At 42.5% G+C, this 16,752-nt stretch overlaps 1 protein-coding gene across 1 annotated transcript; it reads right to left on the bottom strand.

The window, feature by feature from the left end:
- Positions 1-299: 299 nt before the first annotated feature.
- Positions 300-2,164, bottom strand: LOC131245074 (ethylene-responsive transcription factor CRF1). Its single transcript, XM_058244271.1, has 2 exons — positions 1,904-2,164; positions 300-1,514 (listed from the first exon to the last, which is right to left on the bottom strand). Exon 2 carries the CDS (start codon positions 1,463-1,465, stop codon positions 482-484), a length of 984 nt encoding a protein of 327 aa, XP_058100254.1. The 5' UTR covers positions 1,466-1,514; positions 1,904-2,164; the 3' UTR covers positions 300-481.
- Positions 2,165-16,752: the final 14,588 nt, after the last annotated feature.

Consider the following 16,752-nt stretch of genomic DNA (forward strand, 5'->3'; position numbering starts at 1 on the left):
TCTTTAAAGGAAGGACAGAACACGCACAAGACTTGGATTGGCCAAAAGAGGCTGGGTCTAAATGTCATAACATAAATCACGCCTCCTCGTGGGGGAGAAAATCCATTCACACGAGTAAAATCCAAACCGTTACTTCACGGGACCAGCTTAGCTCCACCGTCAACACGTGTCCAGGTGTAACCGATCTCAGCAGCCAACAGGACACCTAAGCAACCCACCATGAGCCACCGCGAATATTTCAAATTTCTTGAAAAATAAAAGTAAGCTAAAAACATAAGTACCCAAGAAAAAAAAAAAAAAAAAAAAGCCAGGAATTTCACTCGAGCTCTCTGTCACCGTTAGCTTGAACGGAGATATATTAAAAAGGAAAATTGCCAAAAATAATAAAAAAATTAAAAATTAAAAAACCGCCGCATTTTGTTTCCCGCCGTTTCAAAATCTGCCGAGGAAGCGGCATGCCGGGGACGAGATCCGGGAAGTCTCAGAAGGAGGGGAGAGGGTCCGACATGAATAAATCGCCGATTTCTTGGAAGTGATCTTCCACGTGCCAGGACGTCGAGGCAAAATCGTCTCGTGCACCGAGGCCGATATCGTAGAAATCTCCCCCAAAAAAGCTGTCCGGCGAAATATCGTCTAAGAGGGATTGCACAGGATCGTCGAAATTCAAGAACTCGTTTAGGAACGGCGTATCCATCGGCAAAAACTCGCTGAAGTTCTCCGGTAACCGTAGCTCCTCTTTATGCTCCTCCTTGACCGGCTGCTGTCGGTCTTGTGACTTGGCCTCCTCCATCGGTGCTGAACAGAACCGGAGAACGGAGGTTGGGGAGGAGAGGTTCTGACACTCATCCGCGGAATCCTCACCGGAAGAGGTCGCCGGGTTGATTTCCGGCTTGATTTTGGCTGCAACCACTGGAGCGGCGGTGGAGAAGTTTGTCATGGCATCGGGCCCGCGAAGCTGTATCGCCGCGTTGTCGTAAACCTTCGCGGCCTCCTCGGCCGTGTCGTACGTGCCAAGCCAGAGCCGTACACGTCGCGAGGGGTCGCGGATCTCGGCCGCCCATTTTCCCCACGGTCGCTGCCGTACGCCCCGAAACTTCTTCCCGGCAGTGGAAAGAGCAGTCCTTGCTGGTGGAGTAATTGTTTTCTTACGGCCATTTTTGACGGATCTGCCTTTCCAAGAGGAGTTTCCGTTACCGCCGTTATCTCTCGAACTCGGTTCGAAGCTGATCTCGTTGACGTACCGCTTCACACGTTGGCGGACGAAGAGCTCATCCTCATCGCTGGACGAGTCCGTTGCGTTGGCGTCGGTAACGGAGATGCGGACGACCTTTGGGCATCCTACTGCCTCCGTCAGATTCCGCGCGCTGGAGGCGGCGTTCCTCTGCCGGAGCGACAACTTCGGTATCTTTTTCGTCAGATTCCGGTGCTCAGAGTATTTAATCGGCGAGAAAAAGCTTCCGTCCATCGCAATGTTCTCAGCTTCTCCCTTCTGGCATTGTCCGACGCACCTATGGCTGGAAATAGAAAGCAACTGGATTAGAACACGAGTAGTATATAAAAACGGAAAAAGCAAAGAGCGAAAGAAAAAAAGACAGATTCCTTAGAAAAGAGGGAAAAAAGGAGGAGGAGAAGCTAAAATAGCAGAAAAAGAATTTGAAGAACAAAAATCCCCACAAAATACAGTAAAGTACGGATACTGCAGAAGCGACTGTAGAAAGAGAGGAAAACAGAGAGAGAGAGAGAGAGAGAGAGAGAGAGAGAGAGAGAGAGAGAGAAGAAGAAAAAAACGGAAATAGAAAACGAAGAGGAGTAGAGAGAAGAATCTCAGAGAAGTGGAAAAGAAGTAGAAATTTCGAGGAAAGATGGGAAGCTGGAAAAAGGAAGGGCGGAGAACGTGTTTTACCCGAAAAGCGAAGAGAATAACTGTCGGGAACGGCCTTTTCAAGCGCGAGAATGGATTCCGGATGGAGATGAGGGAAAGGAGGATGGAGTCTGGCTACAGATGCAGTAAAAGCAGCAACGAAGAAGCTCTCTAGAAATAATCTTCTTTGGGGAAGGAAGAGAGATAGGAATTCCAGAAGTCGTTTTTCTCAGGGAAAGAGGAGAAGATGAGAATGGGAGGTCCGTTCAGCGATTGGGGACCGCAATGCCGAAATTGCAGTTTTATAGGATCCAAAACAGCCGAAATCAGAAACCCCGGAATAAAAAGACCTTATTTTATTTCTTTTTCTTTTAAAATGTGAAAAGACTTTTTTGCCATCGAGAGGCGTATGTGGCCAATCTGTCTCCGCCGGAGATTCCGGCTCCATACGTCCGGAGATACTCTGCGAGCGCCCCACTTGCTGCGACTAGTCCTTGTAGCACACCAGGCGCCGCATCCGGTGTCCTGACGTGTCAGGCGGATCGGAATCGTCTGCTCGTAGAACACCCAGCTCTGTGGACCCCTCAAGCTGTTGATGTGAAATCCACCTGTCCATCATGTGCTGGCCTTGGTACTAGGTACTGGTTCCAAAAATCAACCAGATCCAAAACTTAGATGGGCCACACCAAAGGGAACATTAGGGACAGGACACAAACCATAAGTTTGTGTGGGGCCACCATTTTATGTATCTTTCATAAAATCAATATAATATATCTCACTGTGTTAAAGAGAAGATCAAAAAACCAGCCAGATACAAAATTTAGATGGGCCACGCCATTTGAACTTATAGGTTATAGGAGGAATTTTACATTATTTTGATTGATGTGGCCCACAAGAGCAATGTAATAAGTTGTTATTTTGTTTTTACAGTGGGCTTAATGCTTCTTGCCGATGGACGGAGAAGATTTTACATATATAATATGATGGGCTCGACAGATCTCGGGTGTTTTACAACATAATAGGCTGGACGGTCGTTGGGGGTTTTATGGGTAAAACGGGCATTGGTAGGCGGAAGCGGATTGGCTGGTGTACCACACACCACCGCCCTGGCTGGTGTGTTGACGTCACCAAGTTATGTGGGCCCAATCATGGGGTACTAGATATATCCAAACCATCTGTTTACTTTTTGAGCTCGTCCTAAGTCTTGATCTAAAAAATAAGACAGATCAAAAAATCAAATGGACCACACTGTAAAAAAAAAGAGTGAGGATTGAGCTCCTACCATTAAAACCCTTTTGGGCGTCACAGAAACTTTGGTTCAATATGATTTTTGTTTTCCCTCCTCATCTAGGTATGTGTGACCTTATGTAAATATTGAATGTAAAATAAACGTTATGGTGGGCCCTACGAATATTTTAACGGTGAGAATCATTATCTCCACGGCTATCTGTGGTGTGGTTCACTTGAGCCTTTGAAATGAATAATTTTTGGGAGAAATATCTAAAATGATCTCGCCAAATGGATGAACGGTGTGGATCTGATAAATAGATCATTTTGGGGCCATGTAGCTTTTATCTCCTACCAACCGAGCTCCAGGAGTGCTCGTCTTCGCAAGACACGTACCCACATCAGGTAGGTTGGTGGTGTGTGGTACACCAGCCAATCCGCTTCCCTGGTAGGCAGGAACAGAGTACTCTACAACAGCTGTTTTCGTAAGTTTTTGGCCCACCATGAATGATGTGTATATGAAATCCACTCCGTCTATCAGATAATAGTCTCTATTTCCGGTTACGCAGAAAACAATCAGCGAGATCTACAAATTTGGGAGGGCACACAAAGGAACAATTGGGATGGATCACCATGGCTTTGTTAGGAGGCCGCTGTGAGGTGCCTCTTTCATCAAAACCGTTAATCATGAATAACTCACCAGGATGAAGTGAAAATACAAAAATCAGCTCCATCCATATATCAGATGGGACGCACCGTGAGATTTTAGGATCAATTTTATATTGTTCAGGTTGGTGGGGCCCATAAAAGCTTTTTCTTTCGTGGGGCAGCTATTCCGCAATGTACAGTTCAAATAATCTTCCTCACAGGATAGGCAAACTGGTTTTAAATATAAAACAAGGTAGGCCCCACAGAGCTTAGGTCTTTAACGCAGCTGCGTAAAATAGACGGTGTAGACGGTTCCGATCCGGTCAGTGTCATGCGGGCGCGGATTGGATACTGAGAAGGTCAGTAGCCAAATTGCTACTGAGGTGACGTCACCAAACTCTATGGACCCACCATGATGCAGGTGTTGTATCCATACCGTCCAACTAATTTCAGAGATCGTTTTACTGCATTTTAAAAGAAAGAGATAGATCTAAAATTCAAGTGGACCCACTATAGAAAACCGTGGGAGCAGTCACACCCACCGTTGAAACATTCATGGGGCCACTGTAATGTATTGTTGACATCTGACCTATTCATAAGTTAACACAGAGATAGGTAAAGTGAAAACAAAAATATCAGCTTGGTCGGAAACTACTGCGGCCCGTAAGAAGTTTTGAACGGTAGATGTCACCGTCCCCGCTATTTTATATGGTGGGATCCACTTGAACTTTAGATCTATCTCATTTCCTTTTAATGCTATGAAACGATATCTAAGTATGAATACAACATATGCATCATGGTACGGTCTACAGAGCTTCGTGACGTCACTACTGACCTTTTCAGTATCCCATCCGCGGCCGTGTCATGTAGGGATACGTGGCCGTGTGGGGCCGAGGGTATTGTGTTTACCCGGCTGAGTCGGTGCCGATTCAGGGTTGGAAACTGTCTCGGAGTAGGAGTTGGGTCGGTCACGTGACTAGGTGACGCGATTCCGTTTAAAACTACAGTCAAATCATTGGTTTAGGCAACACATCAAATCATTGATGTGAAATCCACCTGTCCATCATGTGCTGGCCTTGGTACTAGGTACTGGTTCCAAAAATCAACCAGATCCAAAACTTAGATGGGCCACACCAAAGGGAACATTAGGGACGGGACACAAACCATAAGTTTGTGTGGGGCCACCATTTTATGTATCTTTCATAAAATCAATACAATATATCTCACTGTGGTAAAGAGAAGATCAAAAAACCAGCCAGATACAAAATTTAGATGGGCCACGCCATTTGAACTTATAGGTTATAGGAGGAATTTTACATTATTTTGATTGATGTGGCCCACAAGAGCAATGTAATAAGTTGTTATTTTGTTTTTACAGTGGGCTTAATGCTTCTTGCCGATGGACGGAGCAGATTTTACATATACAATATGATGGGCTCGACAGATCTCGGGTGTTTTACAACATGATAGGCCGGACGGTCGTTGGGGGTTTTATGGGTAAAACGGGCATTGGTAGGCGGAAGCGGATTGGCTGGTGTGTTGACGTCACCAAGTTATGTGGGCCCAATCATGGGGTACTAGATATATCCAAACCATCTGTTTACTTTTTGAGCTCGTCCTAAGTCTTGATCTAAAAAATAAGACAAATCAAAAAATCAAATGGACCACACTGTAAAAAAAAAAAAGTGGGGATTGAGCTCCTACCATTAAAACCTTTTTGGGCGTCACAGAAACTTTGGATCAATATGATTTTTGTTTTCCCTCCTCATCTAGGTATGTGTGACCTTATGTAAATATTGAATGTAAAATAAACGTTATGGTGGGCCCTACGAATATTTTAACGGTGAGAATCATTATCTCCACGGCTATCTGTGGTGTGGTTCACTTGAGCCTTTGAAATGAATAATTTTTGGGAGAAATATCTAAAATGATCTCGCCAAATGGATGAACGGTGTGGATCTGATAAATAGATCATTTTGGGGCCATGTAGCTTTTATCTCCTACTAACCGAGCTCCAGGAGCGCTCGTCTTCGCAAGACACGTACCCACATCAGGTAGGTTGGTGGTGTGTGGTACACCAGCCAATCCGCTTCCCTGGTAGGCAGGAGCAGAGTACTCTACAACAGCTGTTTTCGTAAGTTTTTGGCCCACCATGAATGATGTGTATATGAAATCCACTCCGTCTATCAGATAATAGTCTCTATTTCCGGTTACGCAGAAAACAATCAGCGAGATCTACAAATTTGGGAGGGCACACAAAGGAACAATTGGGATGGATCACCATGGCTTTGTTAGGAGGCCGCTGTGAGGTGCCTCTTTCATCAAAACCGTTAATCATGAATAACTCACCAGGATGAAGTGAAAATACAAAAATCAGCTCCATCCATATATCAGATGGGACGCACCGTGAGATTTTAGGATCAATTTTATATTGTTCAGGTTGGTGGGGCCCATAAAAGCTTTTTCTTTCGTGGGGCAGCTATTCCGCAATGTACAGTTCAAATAATCTTCCTCACAGGATAGGCAAACTGGTTTTAAATATAAAACAAGGTAGGCCCCACAGAGCTTAGGTCTTTAACGCAGCTGCGTAAAATAGACGGTGTAGACGGTTCCGATCCGGTCAGTGTCATGCGGGCACGGATTGGATACTGAGAAGGTCAGTAGCCAAATTGCTACTGAGGTGACGTCACCAAACTCTATGGACCCACCATGATGCAGGTGTTGTATCCATACCGTCCAACTAATTTCAGAGATCGTTTTACTGCATTTTAAAAGAAAGAGATAGATCTAAAATTCAAGTGGACCCACTATAGAAAACCGTGGGAGCAGTCACACCCACCGTTGAAACATTCATGGGGCCACTGTAATGTATTGTTGACATCTGACCTATTCATAAGTTAACACAGAGATAGGTAAAGTGAAAACAAAAATATCAGCTTGGTCGGAAACTACTGCGGCCCGTAAGAAGTTTTGAACGTTAGATGTCACCGTCCCCGCTATTTTATATGGTGGGATCCACTTGAACTTTAGATCTATCTCATTTCCTTTTAATGCTATGAAACGATATCTAAGTATGAATACAACATATGCATCATGGTACGGTCTACAGAGCTTCGTGACGTCACTACTGACCTTTTCAGTATCCCATCCGCGCCCGTGTCATGTAGGGATACGTGGCCGTGTGGGGCCGAGGGTATTGTGTTTACCCGGCTGAGTCGGTGCCGATTCAGGGTTGGAAACTGTCTCGGAGTAGGAGTTGGGTCGGTCACGTGACCAGGTGATGCGATTCCGTTTAAAACTACAGTCAAATCATTGGTTTAGGCAACACATCAAATCATTGATGTGAAATCCACCTGTCCATCATGTGCTGGCCTTGGTACTAGGTACTGGTTCCAAAAATCAACCAGATCCAAAACTTAGATGGGCCACACCAAAGGGAACATTAGGGACGGGACACAAACCATAAGTTTGTGTGGGGCCACCATTTTATGTATCTTTCATAAAATCAATACAATATATCTCACTGTGGTAAAGAGAAGATCAAAAAACCAGCCAGATACAAAATTTAGATGGGCCACGCCATTTGAACTTATAGGTTATAGGAGGAATTTTACATTATTTTGATTGATGTGGCCCACAAGAGCAATGTAATAAGTTGTTATTTTGTTTTTACAGTGGGCTTAATGCTTCTTGCCGATGGACGGAGCAGATTTTACATATACAATATGATGGGCTCGACAGATCTCGAGTGTTTTACAACATGATAGGCCGGACGGTCGTTGGGTGTTTTATGGGTAAAACGGGCATTGGTAGGCGGAAGCGGATTGGCTGGTGTGTTGACGTCACCAAGTTATGTGGGCCCAATCATGGGGTACTAGATATATCCAAACCATTTGTTTACTTTTTGAGCTCGTCCTAAGTCTTGATCTAAAAAATAAGACAGATCAAAAAATCAAATGGACCACACTGTAAAAAAAAAAAAAGTGGGGATTGAGCTCCTACCATTAAAACCCTTTTGGGCGTCACAGAAACTCTGGATCAATATGATTTTTGTTTTCCCTCCTCATCTAGGTATGTGTGACCTTATGTAAATATTGAATGTAAAATAAACGTTATGGTGGGCCCTACGAATATTTTAACGGTGAGAATCATTATCTCCACGGCTATCTGTGGTGTGGTTCACTTGAGCCTTTGAAATGAATAATTTTTGGGAGAAATATCTAAAATGATCTCGCCAAATGGATGAACGGTGTGGATCTGATAAATAGATCATTTTGGGGCCATGTAGCTTTTATCTCCTACTAACCGAGCTCCAGGAGCGCTCGTCTTCGCAAGACACGTACCCACATCAGGTAGGTTGGTGGTGTGTGGTACACCAGCCAATCCGCTTCCCTGGTAGGCAGGAGCAGAGTACTCTACAACAGCTGTTTTCGTAAGTTTTTGGCCCACCATGAATGATGTGTATATGAAATCCACTCCGTCTATCAGATAATAGTCTCTATTTCCGGTTACGCAGAAAACAATCAGCGAGATCTATAAATTTGGGAGGGCACACAAAGGAACAATTGGGATGGATCACCATGGCTTTGTTAGGAGGCCGCTGTGAGGTGCCTCTTTCATCAAAACCGTTAATCATGAATAACTCACCAGGATGAAGTGAAAAGACAAAAATCAGCTCCATCCATATATCAGATGGGACGCACCGTGAGATTTTAGGATCAATTTTATATTGTTCAGGTTGGTGGGGCCCATAAAAGCTTTTTCTTTCGTGGGGCAGCTATTCCGCAATGTACAGTTCAAATAATCTTCCTCACAGGATAGGCAAACTGGTTTTAAATATAAAACAAGGTAGGCCCCACAGAGCTTAGGTCTTTAATGCAGCTGCGTAAAATAGACGGTGTAGACGGTTCCGATCCGGTCAGTGTCATGCGGGCGCGGATTGGATACTGAGAAGGTCAGTAGCCAAATTGCTACTGAGGTGACGTCACCAAACTCTATGGACCCACCATGATGCAGGTGTTGTATCCATACCGTCCAACTAATTTCAGAGATCGTTTTACTGCATTTTAAAAGAAAGAGATAGATCTAAAATTCAAGTGGACCCACTATAGAAAACCGTGGGAGCAGTCACACCCACCGTTGAAACATTCATGGGGCCACTGTAATGTATTATTGACATCTGACCTATTCATAAGTTAACACAGAGATAGGTAAAGTGAAAACAAAAATATCAGCTTGGTCGGAAACTACTGCGGCCCGTAAGAAGTTTTGAACGGTAGATGTCACCGTCCCCGCTATTTTATATGGTGGGATCCACTTGAACTTTAGATCTATCTCATTTCCTTTTAATGCTATGAAACGATATCTAAGTATGAATACAACATATGCATCATGGTACGGTCTACAGAGCTTCGTGACGTCACTACTGACCTTTTCAGTATCCCATCCGCGCCCGTGTCATGTAGGGATACGTGGCCGTGTGGGGCCGAGGGTATTGTGTTTACCCGGCTGAGTCGGTGCCGATTCAGGGTTGGAAACTGTCTCGGAGTAGGAGTTGGGTCGGTCACGTGACCAGGTGATGCGATTCCGTTAAAAACTACAGTCAAATCATTGGTTTAGGCAACACATCAAATCATTGATGTGAAATCCACCTGTCCATCATGTGCTGGCCTTGGTACTGGGTACTGGTTCCAAAAATCAACCAGATCCAAAACTTAGATGGGCCACACCAAAGGGAACATTAGGGACGGGACACAAACCATAAGTTTGTGTGGGGCCACCATTTTATGTATCTTTCATAAAATCAATACAATATATCTCACTGTGGTAAAGAGAAGATCAAAAAACTAGCCAGATACAAAATTTAGATGGGCCACGCCATTTGAACTTATAGGTTATAGGAGGAATTTTACATTATTTTGATTGATGTGGCCCACAAGAGCAATGTAATAAGTTGTTATTTTGTTTTTACAGTGGGCTTAATGCTTCTTGTCGATGGACGGAGCAGATTTTACATATACAATATGATGGGCTCGACAGATCTCGGGTGTTTTACAACATGATAGGCCGGACGGTCGTTGGGTGTTTTATGGGTAAAACGGGCATTGGTAGGCGGAAGCGGATTGGCTGGTGTGTTGACGTCACCAAGTTATGTGGGCCAATCATGGGGTACTAGATATATCCAAACCATCTGTTTACTTTTTGAGCTCGTCCTAAGTCTTGATCTAAAAAATAAGACAGATCAAAAAATCAAATGGACCACACTGTAAAAAAAAAAAAAAAAAAGTGGGGATTGAGCTCCTACCATTAAAACCCTTTTGGGCGTCACAGAAACTTTGGATCAATATGATTTTTGTTTTCCCTCCTCATCTAGGTATGTGTGACCTTATGTAAATATTGAATGTAAAATAAACGTTATGGTGGGCCCTACGAATATTTTAACGGTGAGAATCATTATCTCCACGGCTATCTGTGGTGTGGTTCACTCGAGCCTTTGAAATGAATAATTTTTGGGAGAAATAACTAAAATGATCTCGCCAAATGGATGAACGGTGTGGATCTGATAAATAGATCATTTTGGGGCCATGTAGCTTTTATCTCCTACCAACCGAGCTCCAGGAGCGCTCGTCTTCGCAAGACACGTACCCACCTCAGGTAGGTTGGTGGTGTGTGGTACACCAGCCAATCCGCTTCCCTGGTAGGCAGGAGCAGAGTACTCTACAACAGCTATTTTCGTAAGTTTTTGGCCCACCATGAATGATGTGTATATGAAATCCACTCCGTCTATCAGATAATAGTCTCTATTTCCGGTTACGCAGAAAACAATCAGCGAGATCTACAAATTAGGGAGGCCACACAAAGGAACAATTGGGATAGATAACCATGGCTTTATTAGGAGGCCGCTGTGAGGTGCCTCTTTCATCAAAACCGTTAATCATGAATAACTCACCAGGATGAAGTGAAAATAGAAAAATCAGCTCCATCCATATATCAGATGGGATGCACCGTGGGATTTTAGGATCAATTTTATATTGTTCAGGTTGGTGGGGCCCATAAAAGCTTTTTCTTTCGTGGGGCAGCTATTCCGCAATGTACAGTTCAAATAATCTTCCTCACAGGATAGGCAAACTGGTTTTAAATATAAAACAAGGTAGGCCCCACAGAGCTTAGGTCTTTAACGCAGCTGCGTAAAATAGACGGTGTAGACGGTTCCGTTCCAGTCAGTGTCATGCTGGCGCGGATTGGATACTGAGAAGGTCAGTAGCCAAATTGCTACTGAGGTGACGTCACCAAACTCTATGGACCCACCATGATGCAGGTGTTGTATCCATACCATCCAACTAATTTCAGAGATCGTTTTACTGCATTTTAAAAGAAAGAGATAGATCTAAAATTCAAGTGGACCCACTATAGAAAACCGTGGGAGCAGTCACACCCACCGTTGAAACATTCATGGGGCCACTGTAATGTATTATTGACATCTGACCTATTCATAAGTTAACACAGAGATAGGTAAAGTGAAAACAAAAATATCAGCTTGGTCGGAAACTACTGCGGCCCGTAAGAAGTTTTGAACGGTAGATGTCACCGTCCCCGCTATTTTATATGGTGGGATCCACTTGAACTTTAGATTTATCTCATTTCCTTTTAATGCTATGAAACGATATCTAAGTATGAATACAACATATGCATCATGGTACGGTCTACAGAGCTTCGTGACGTCACTACTGACCTTTTCAGTATTCCATCCGTGCCCGTGTCATGTAGGGATACGTGGCCGTGTGGGGCCGAGGGTATTGTGTTTACCCGGTTGAGTCGGTGACGATTGAGGGTTGGAAACTGTCTCGGAGTAGGAGTTGGGTCGGTCACGTGACCAGGTGACGCGATTCCGTTAAAAACTACAGTCAAATCTTTGGTTTAGGCAACACGTCAGGAGCCAACTTGCCTACAAAGAGTCTGGATTAACATATCTTAATCCTTATTTGTCTTTTGATTATATTCTGCTTAATCTTCATTTTTATATATGTTCCCGTGCTCTTAGTGCACCGTAAGTTATGGTGCTCCTCTTTGCATTTATGCACATAGACAGTCCATTATAGACCGTTGATTATGTCAAGCACATATTTCATTGGATACCATTCAAACATCAATCCATTCAAGCAAATACTATCCTTTTGATCAATAGCCTTTAATATAGATGGTCAATATTCTTTACATGAAAATTGATACATTAAGCAATTTGACATATCTATTTATCAGGGGTCCATCATGGATTGATTATAAGTATTACTGTTGTTAGGTAATCATAACCATAATTATCCCATCCATGAATTGGAAAATGAATGGCTAGAAAAAATCCAACTCATAGGGTGAAAGAACCATCGGATCAGTACAATTTTTTCATGGTAGCTCATGAATAGTGGAATGGATCACATGGACGTTCCAGATCGAGCGATTGGACTTTCGAAGTGAACTAATGCAAATAGAAGCATTATACCTTAGTAATTTCTCCTTAATTTTTATTTTCGCCTCTCATATCTATTTTTTAGATGGAAATTACTCCGTATCGTGAATTTGACAGAAGTAGAGCGTCGCATGAATTTCCTAAAACTGGCAGTACTGCCCCGGGAAATGTCTTTAATGCCCTTCTTCTAGAAGTCCTTTCGCTTGGGATACCGTGGGAAAAGGGCTCGGTGACATTTTGAAAATAATGGTGATTTATCTGATTGCCACGTGTCATCAAGTATGGTGATCTCTATTAAAAGTTGTATTTAAAAGAAGATCTTAGCCGTCCAAGTAATGACTTGGAAATAGATAGTTGACAGTGAGCCAAATCCACAGGCAAATTTTGATGGTTAAGATTATTCAATTAATATGTAAATAGGCTGCATTGAGCCCGTGGTGGGGCCAACATTGGACGGTCTGGATTCCTCTAGTACATGATGTCCATTTGTCATTCTTATATGACGGTCCAGATCAAGTCATGTGGCCTACCGTGGTTGCAGCATACCTCAAAGTTCACACGTATAAGAAGATCTTAGCCGTCTGTCCTGAAAATCATAGCCATTCAAAATTCATGTAGCCCATCCCGTAGGAATAGTGTAAAATAATGCCTAAACATCTATCTATATCCATGTGGTGTGGCCTACATCAATTTAGATTTAGGGTGGTTTTTGGCATATCAGATGAATGTACCAGATAGCATATTAACACCGCATTGGGCCCACACAACAATCGGTGCCCATCCCTATTGGATGGGTCTTATTTTTGGACACCAAGGTGAACATGAGGCAGCACATCTGATGGACGGAGTGGATCTCATGCACGTGTCCCCCACGTGTATCTTTCCGCATGCGAGTTACCCACGTGGTAATTAGGCCGTACGAGGCCTACGGTAGACGTACGAGTTTCATGGGCAATTTCGTCCCTTCAGATTTCAAAGCAGATGCCGTTATGAGAATCACCAGTGTTTTTACTGGGGAGGGCTTATGCGATGATACTCGGGTTTACAAATATAGAACTGGGGCCCACATGGTAGCGACAAAGACAACTGCCCTGTTGTACGCATCTTAGATGGGCCATCCCGTAATTCATCCAAGTTATAAATAATCCAAAATACTCAATTGGTGGCCAGAACATAGAATGCGAAGAGGAGAAAGGTGAAATGCATCGAAATCTAACTCAGTAGAGACCTTCTAACTTATGATATTTTCCATTAATACTGTTTCTAGTATGGGCCACAGCAGATGAACGGTCTAGATTACTAAAAAAATGTGTCCCACTTGCAGTAACTGAAAACGCGTATGTATATATATATATAAACCCGAGGATCTGATGATTTTTCTACGTTAACATTTTAACCATTATACAGCTGGGGTTACGTCGCGAGCTGCCTCGCTTTGCTCGCCTTTCTTAGAAGCTGTTGAGGTTAGTTTTCGTACGTCTTTCAGTGCTTTTTGCAGTTTTTCAACCACACACCACATGCGCTTGTTAGCAGCATTGATGCTCGGCCCAGGATATTTATAACCCTCTCTTGATCCGAATTGCCTACAGTGGGACCTACTTTCCTTGATCCAGCCCATCCATCCGGTAGGCCTCTCCACGAGATTATGTGGAACATGCTATCTTATTTTATTTATTTTCCAACGTTTATTTGAATGGTAATGATTGAACGGTCAGAATTGTTCCATCTGGAAGATACTATGAGTATTTCCCATCAATAGCAGTGGTCCATTCCACGGACATGCGAAATCACGCAATCGTTGGTCGAATTTGGACTCAACGTTCGGATGGCATATAAATATCACAGCGAACCTGGGAATGTTTCAATGGTGGGCATCTACATTTACAACCTTCCGTGCGGTGTGGCCCACTGTAGTTTTGGAACAGTCTGATTTTTATGATTGCGTCCTTAAATGAGCTGGTGCAAATAACAGACGGAGTAGATGTGAGAAAAAGACACGCCACTTTGGGCCTCATTATTGCAGGGGCTCCCAGACTAACTGTTGTACTCTATTTTTAATTCTGATAACTGTGGCCCGTGTTAGGAAGATCTAGACTGTTGGATTGTTGTGTCCTACAGTGGATGATAAATGTCGCAGAAATATCTGTCGTATTACTGTTGGATGTTGATCTTTGCTGTATTTTTCCTCTCAACATCCGATGGGTGTCCACATTTCAAAATTAATATTATGATCCAAGAGATTTTTGAAACATGCCACATTTCATTTACTGTGGATGCGGTACACAACCGATCAATGGTCTTAATTAACCATATGTGGGCTCCAGTATGTAGGTGTGCATAGGTTCGGCTCGGTTGGGTCCGGTTCTAAGGTAAAACTGGATCTGAATTGGACTGTTTGCACCCTAAAACCGCACCGTTAAAACTGATTCAGTTCTACAGTTTTAGGATTTTTATAATCTAATCTAATTGCATGGTTTATTTTTATAATCTAATCTAATGACATAATTTTTTTTTTACAATCCAATCCAATTGTATGGTTCTTGAGAGGCGAGAGAATCCACAAAAGAGGGGGAGAATAAAAAAAGATTAGGCTGTTTTACCTTTTTTTAAAAAGAAAAAATTAATTTTAAATATTTATTGACTAAGGGGTGGTTCCACGTTTTCTATAGAATCCAGAATCGAGAATCGAACCTACTAACTAGTTTTTGGATTTTTGGAACTGGAATTGGTGTGTTTCATAACTAGATCAAACCATGTAGTCTGATCAGCTCCGGTTCGATTTACCCGTTCCACTGATTCCGTGTGCACCCTCAGGCCCCACAGATTATAAAGTAAATAAATCTTGCTCATGTCTCTACCAAGTTATCAGGAAATTCTTTAGGAGTTCCTTTGCATCCAGGTAATACCTTAAATTCTTGATGCAGTGAATTATAAGAATGCCCTTATTTTCTTCGATAAAAAGTTATAAAGTCATATTCAAGTGCCTACAAGATATGTGTGTGATATCCAACCTGTCCAAAATAAGTTCCATGTCATGATGATCAAATGAACCAAAAACATGGTTGACCAAATCATCAAATGGCCTCCATGGGTATGGCCTCCATGGGTGTACACACACACACACACATTGATATTGGTGTTAGAAAATATTTCACAAAATAATATTAAACATCAAAAGATTAAAAATAAAATTAACACCAAGCTTAATAATGTATTAATAAGCTGTTCTTAAAGCTTAATTCTCCCATTCTCTTAAAGAATTAAGATCACTAATGAGTTATAAGGGAATTGCTTCCGTAATAAGGCAAGTCTCTTTTTTTAAGTCATACGTCTATCAACCACGAATGAAAACTTATGACATGATGCGCGCATGTAAAGTGTGCCCCTACAACTAGGCTGTCCACACCCGAGCGCAGTGTTGCACTGGAGCATGCGTACTGAGCATCTCTCCGTCCAACTGTTCAAGTAAGAATAATCCATTGTATTTGTGGGACTAAACAAAAAATAAAATAAAAAATAAATAACATTTAGTTTATTTTTTCAAAATTTATTTCAACGGGAAATGAAATTAAAACCAAAATCTCAACAATTGAATCACATGATTGTTGGTTTATATAATCATGGTGGTGGGTTGCATCTGTCAGACCGATTGGATGTGGTATAAATACCACACATGGGCCTCACAATTTTCCACCTCCCACTTTTAAAAGAAAAATGTAAAGAGACCATTCTGTCATTTCTCCCTAATAATAAGTAATTGCTTTTATTTGGTAAAATCCAAATTATTAAGGGACTATGAAGTAAAAATGCCTTAAAAATTACAGAATTAAAATGACATTTCCACCCTACAGGGTAAATCGGTCCCCCGCTTCTCGGCAATGATCATATACAGCAATGATCACATACAGCGGCTACATGTGGGCCTCATGTACAGTCATTTCATTGTCGCCCATGTGTCTCACGTGATGGTGGGCCACCATCATGTTTACATTGTATACAACTCAATCTCACCTAAATCAAGCATCAATACATAACAGACCCTAGATTGATGGCCAACCAATGGTATGACTCAGTACACTGCGTGGCCCATCCACTGATTAGATCAGCATGATTATAATCAATGGAGATCATCGTGGTGGGTCCCATATTTTTTATGGATTGGATGTTACACATACATACACGTGCGGGAAAGTAATGGGTGTATTTGAAAGTTCACGTACAGCCGCTGTACCCTCTTAAAAGCCGGACTTTCTTTATGCGGTTTACACGCTCGTTTTACTGAAATAAGTGGTTTTCTAGCTGAAAGATCATAATGTTGTCATTAAATGAATCATCTGATCCGTTAATAATCCAGATCATACATTGGATGGACCAATTCCTGAAAATGGTTCTTATTGGTCGATCCTGTGGGTCCCAGCGAAACTTATAAAGAAACTGTTAATAATATAAAAAAAAAAAATTCAAGTCCTTCACGTTTTCAATTCAAGAGTATTTTAACCATCCATGAGGAAAAATCAGAGATGTGGTTCGATCACCAATGATGGGCCCCACC

The sequence above is a fragment of the Magnolia sinica genome, chromosome 5 (genome assembly GCF_029962835.1).
Source record: "Magnolia sinica isolate HGM2019 chromosome 5, MsV1, whole genome shotgun sequence".
Classification (NCBI taxonomy): Eukaryota; Viridiplantae; Streptophyta; class Magnoliopsida; order Magnoliales; family Magnoliaceae; genus Magnolia; species Magnolia sinica.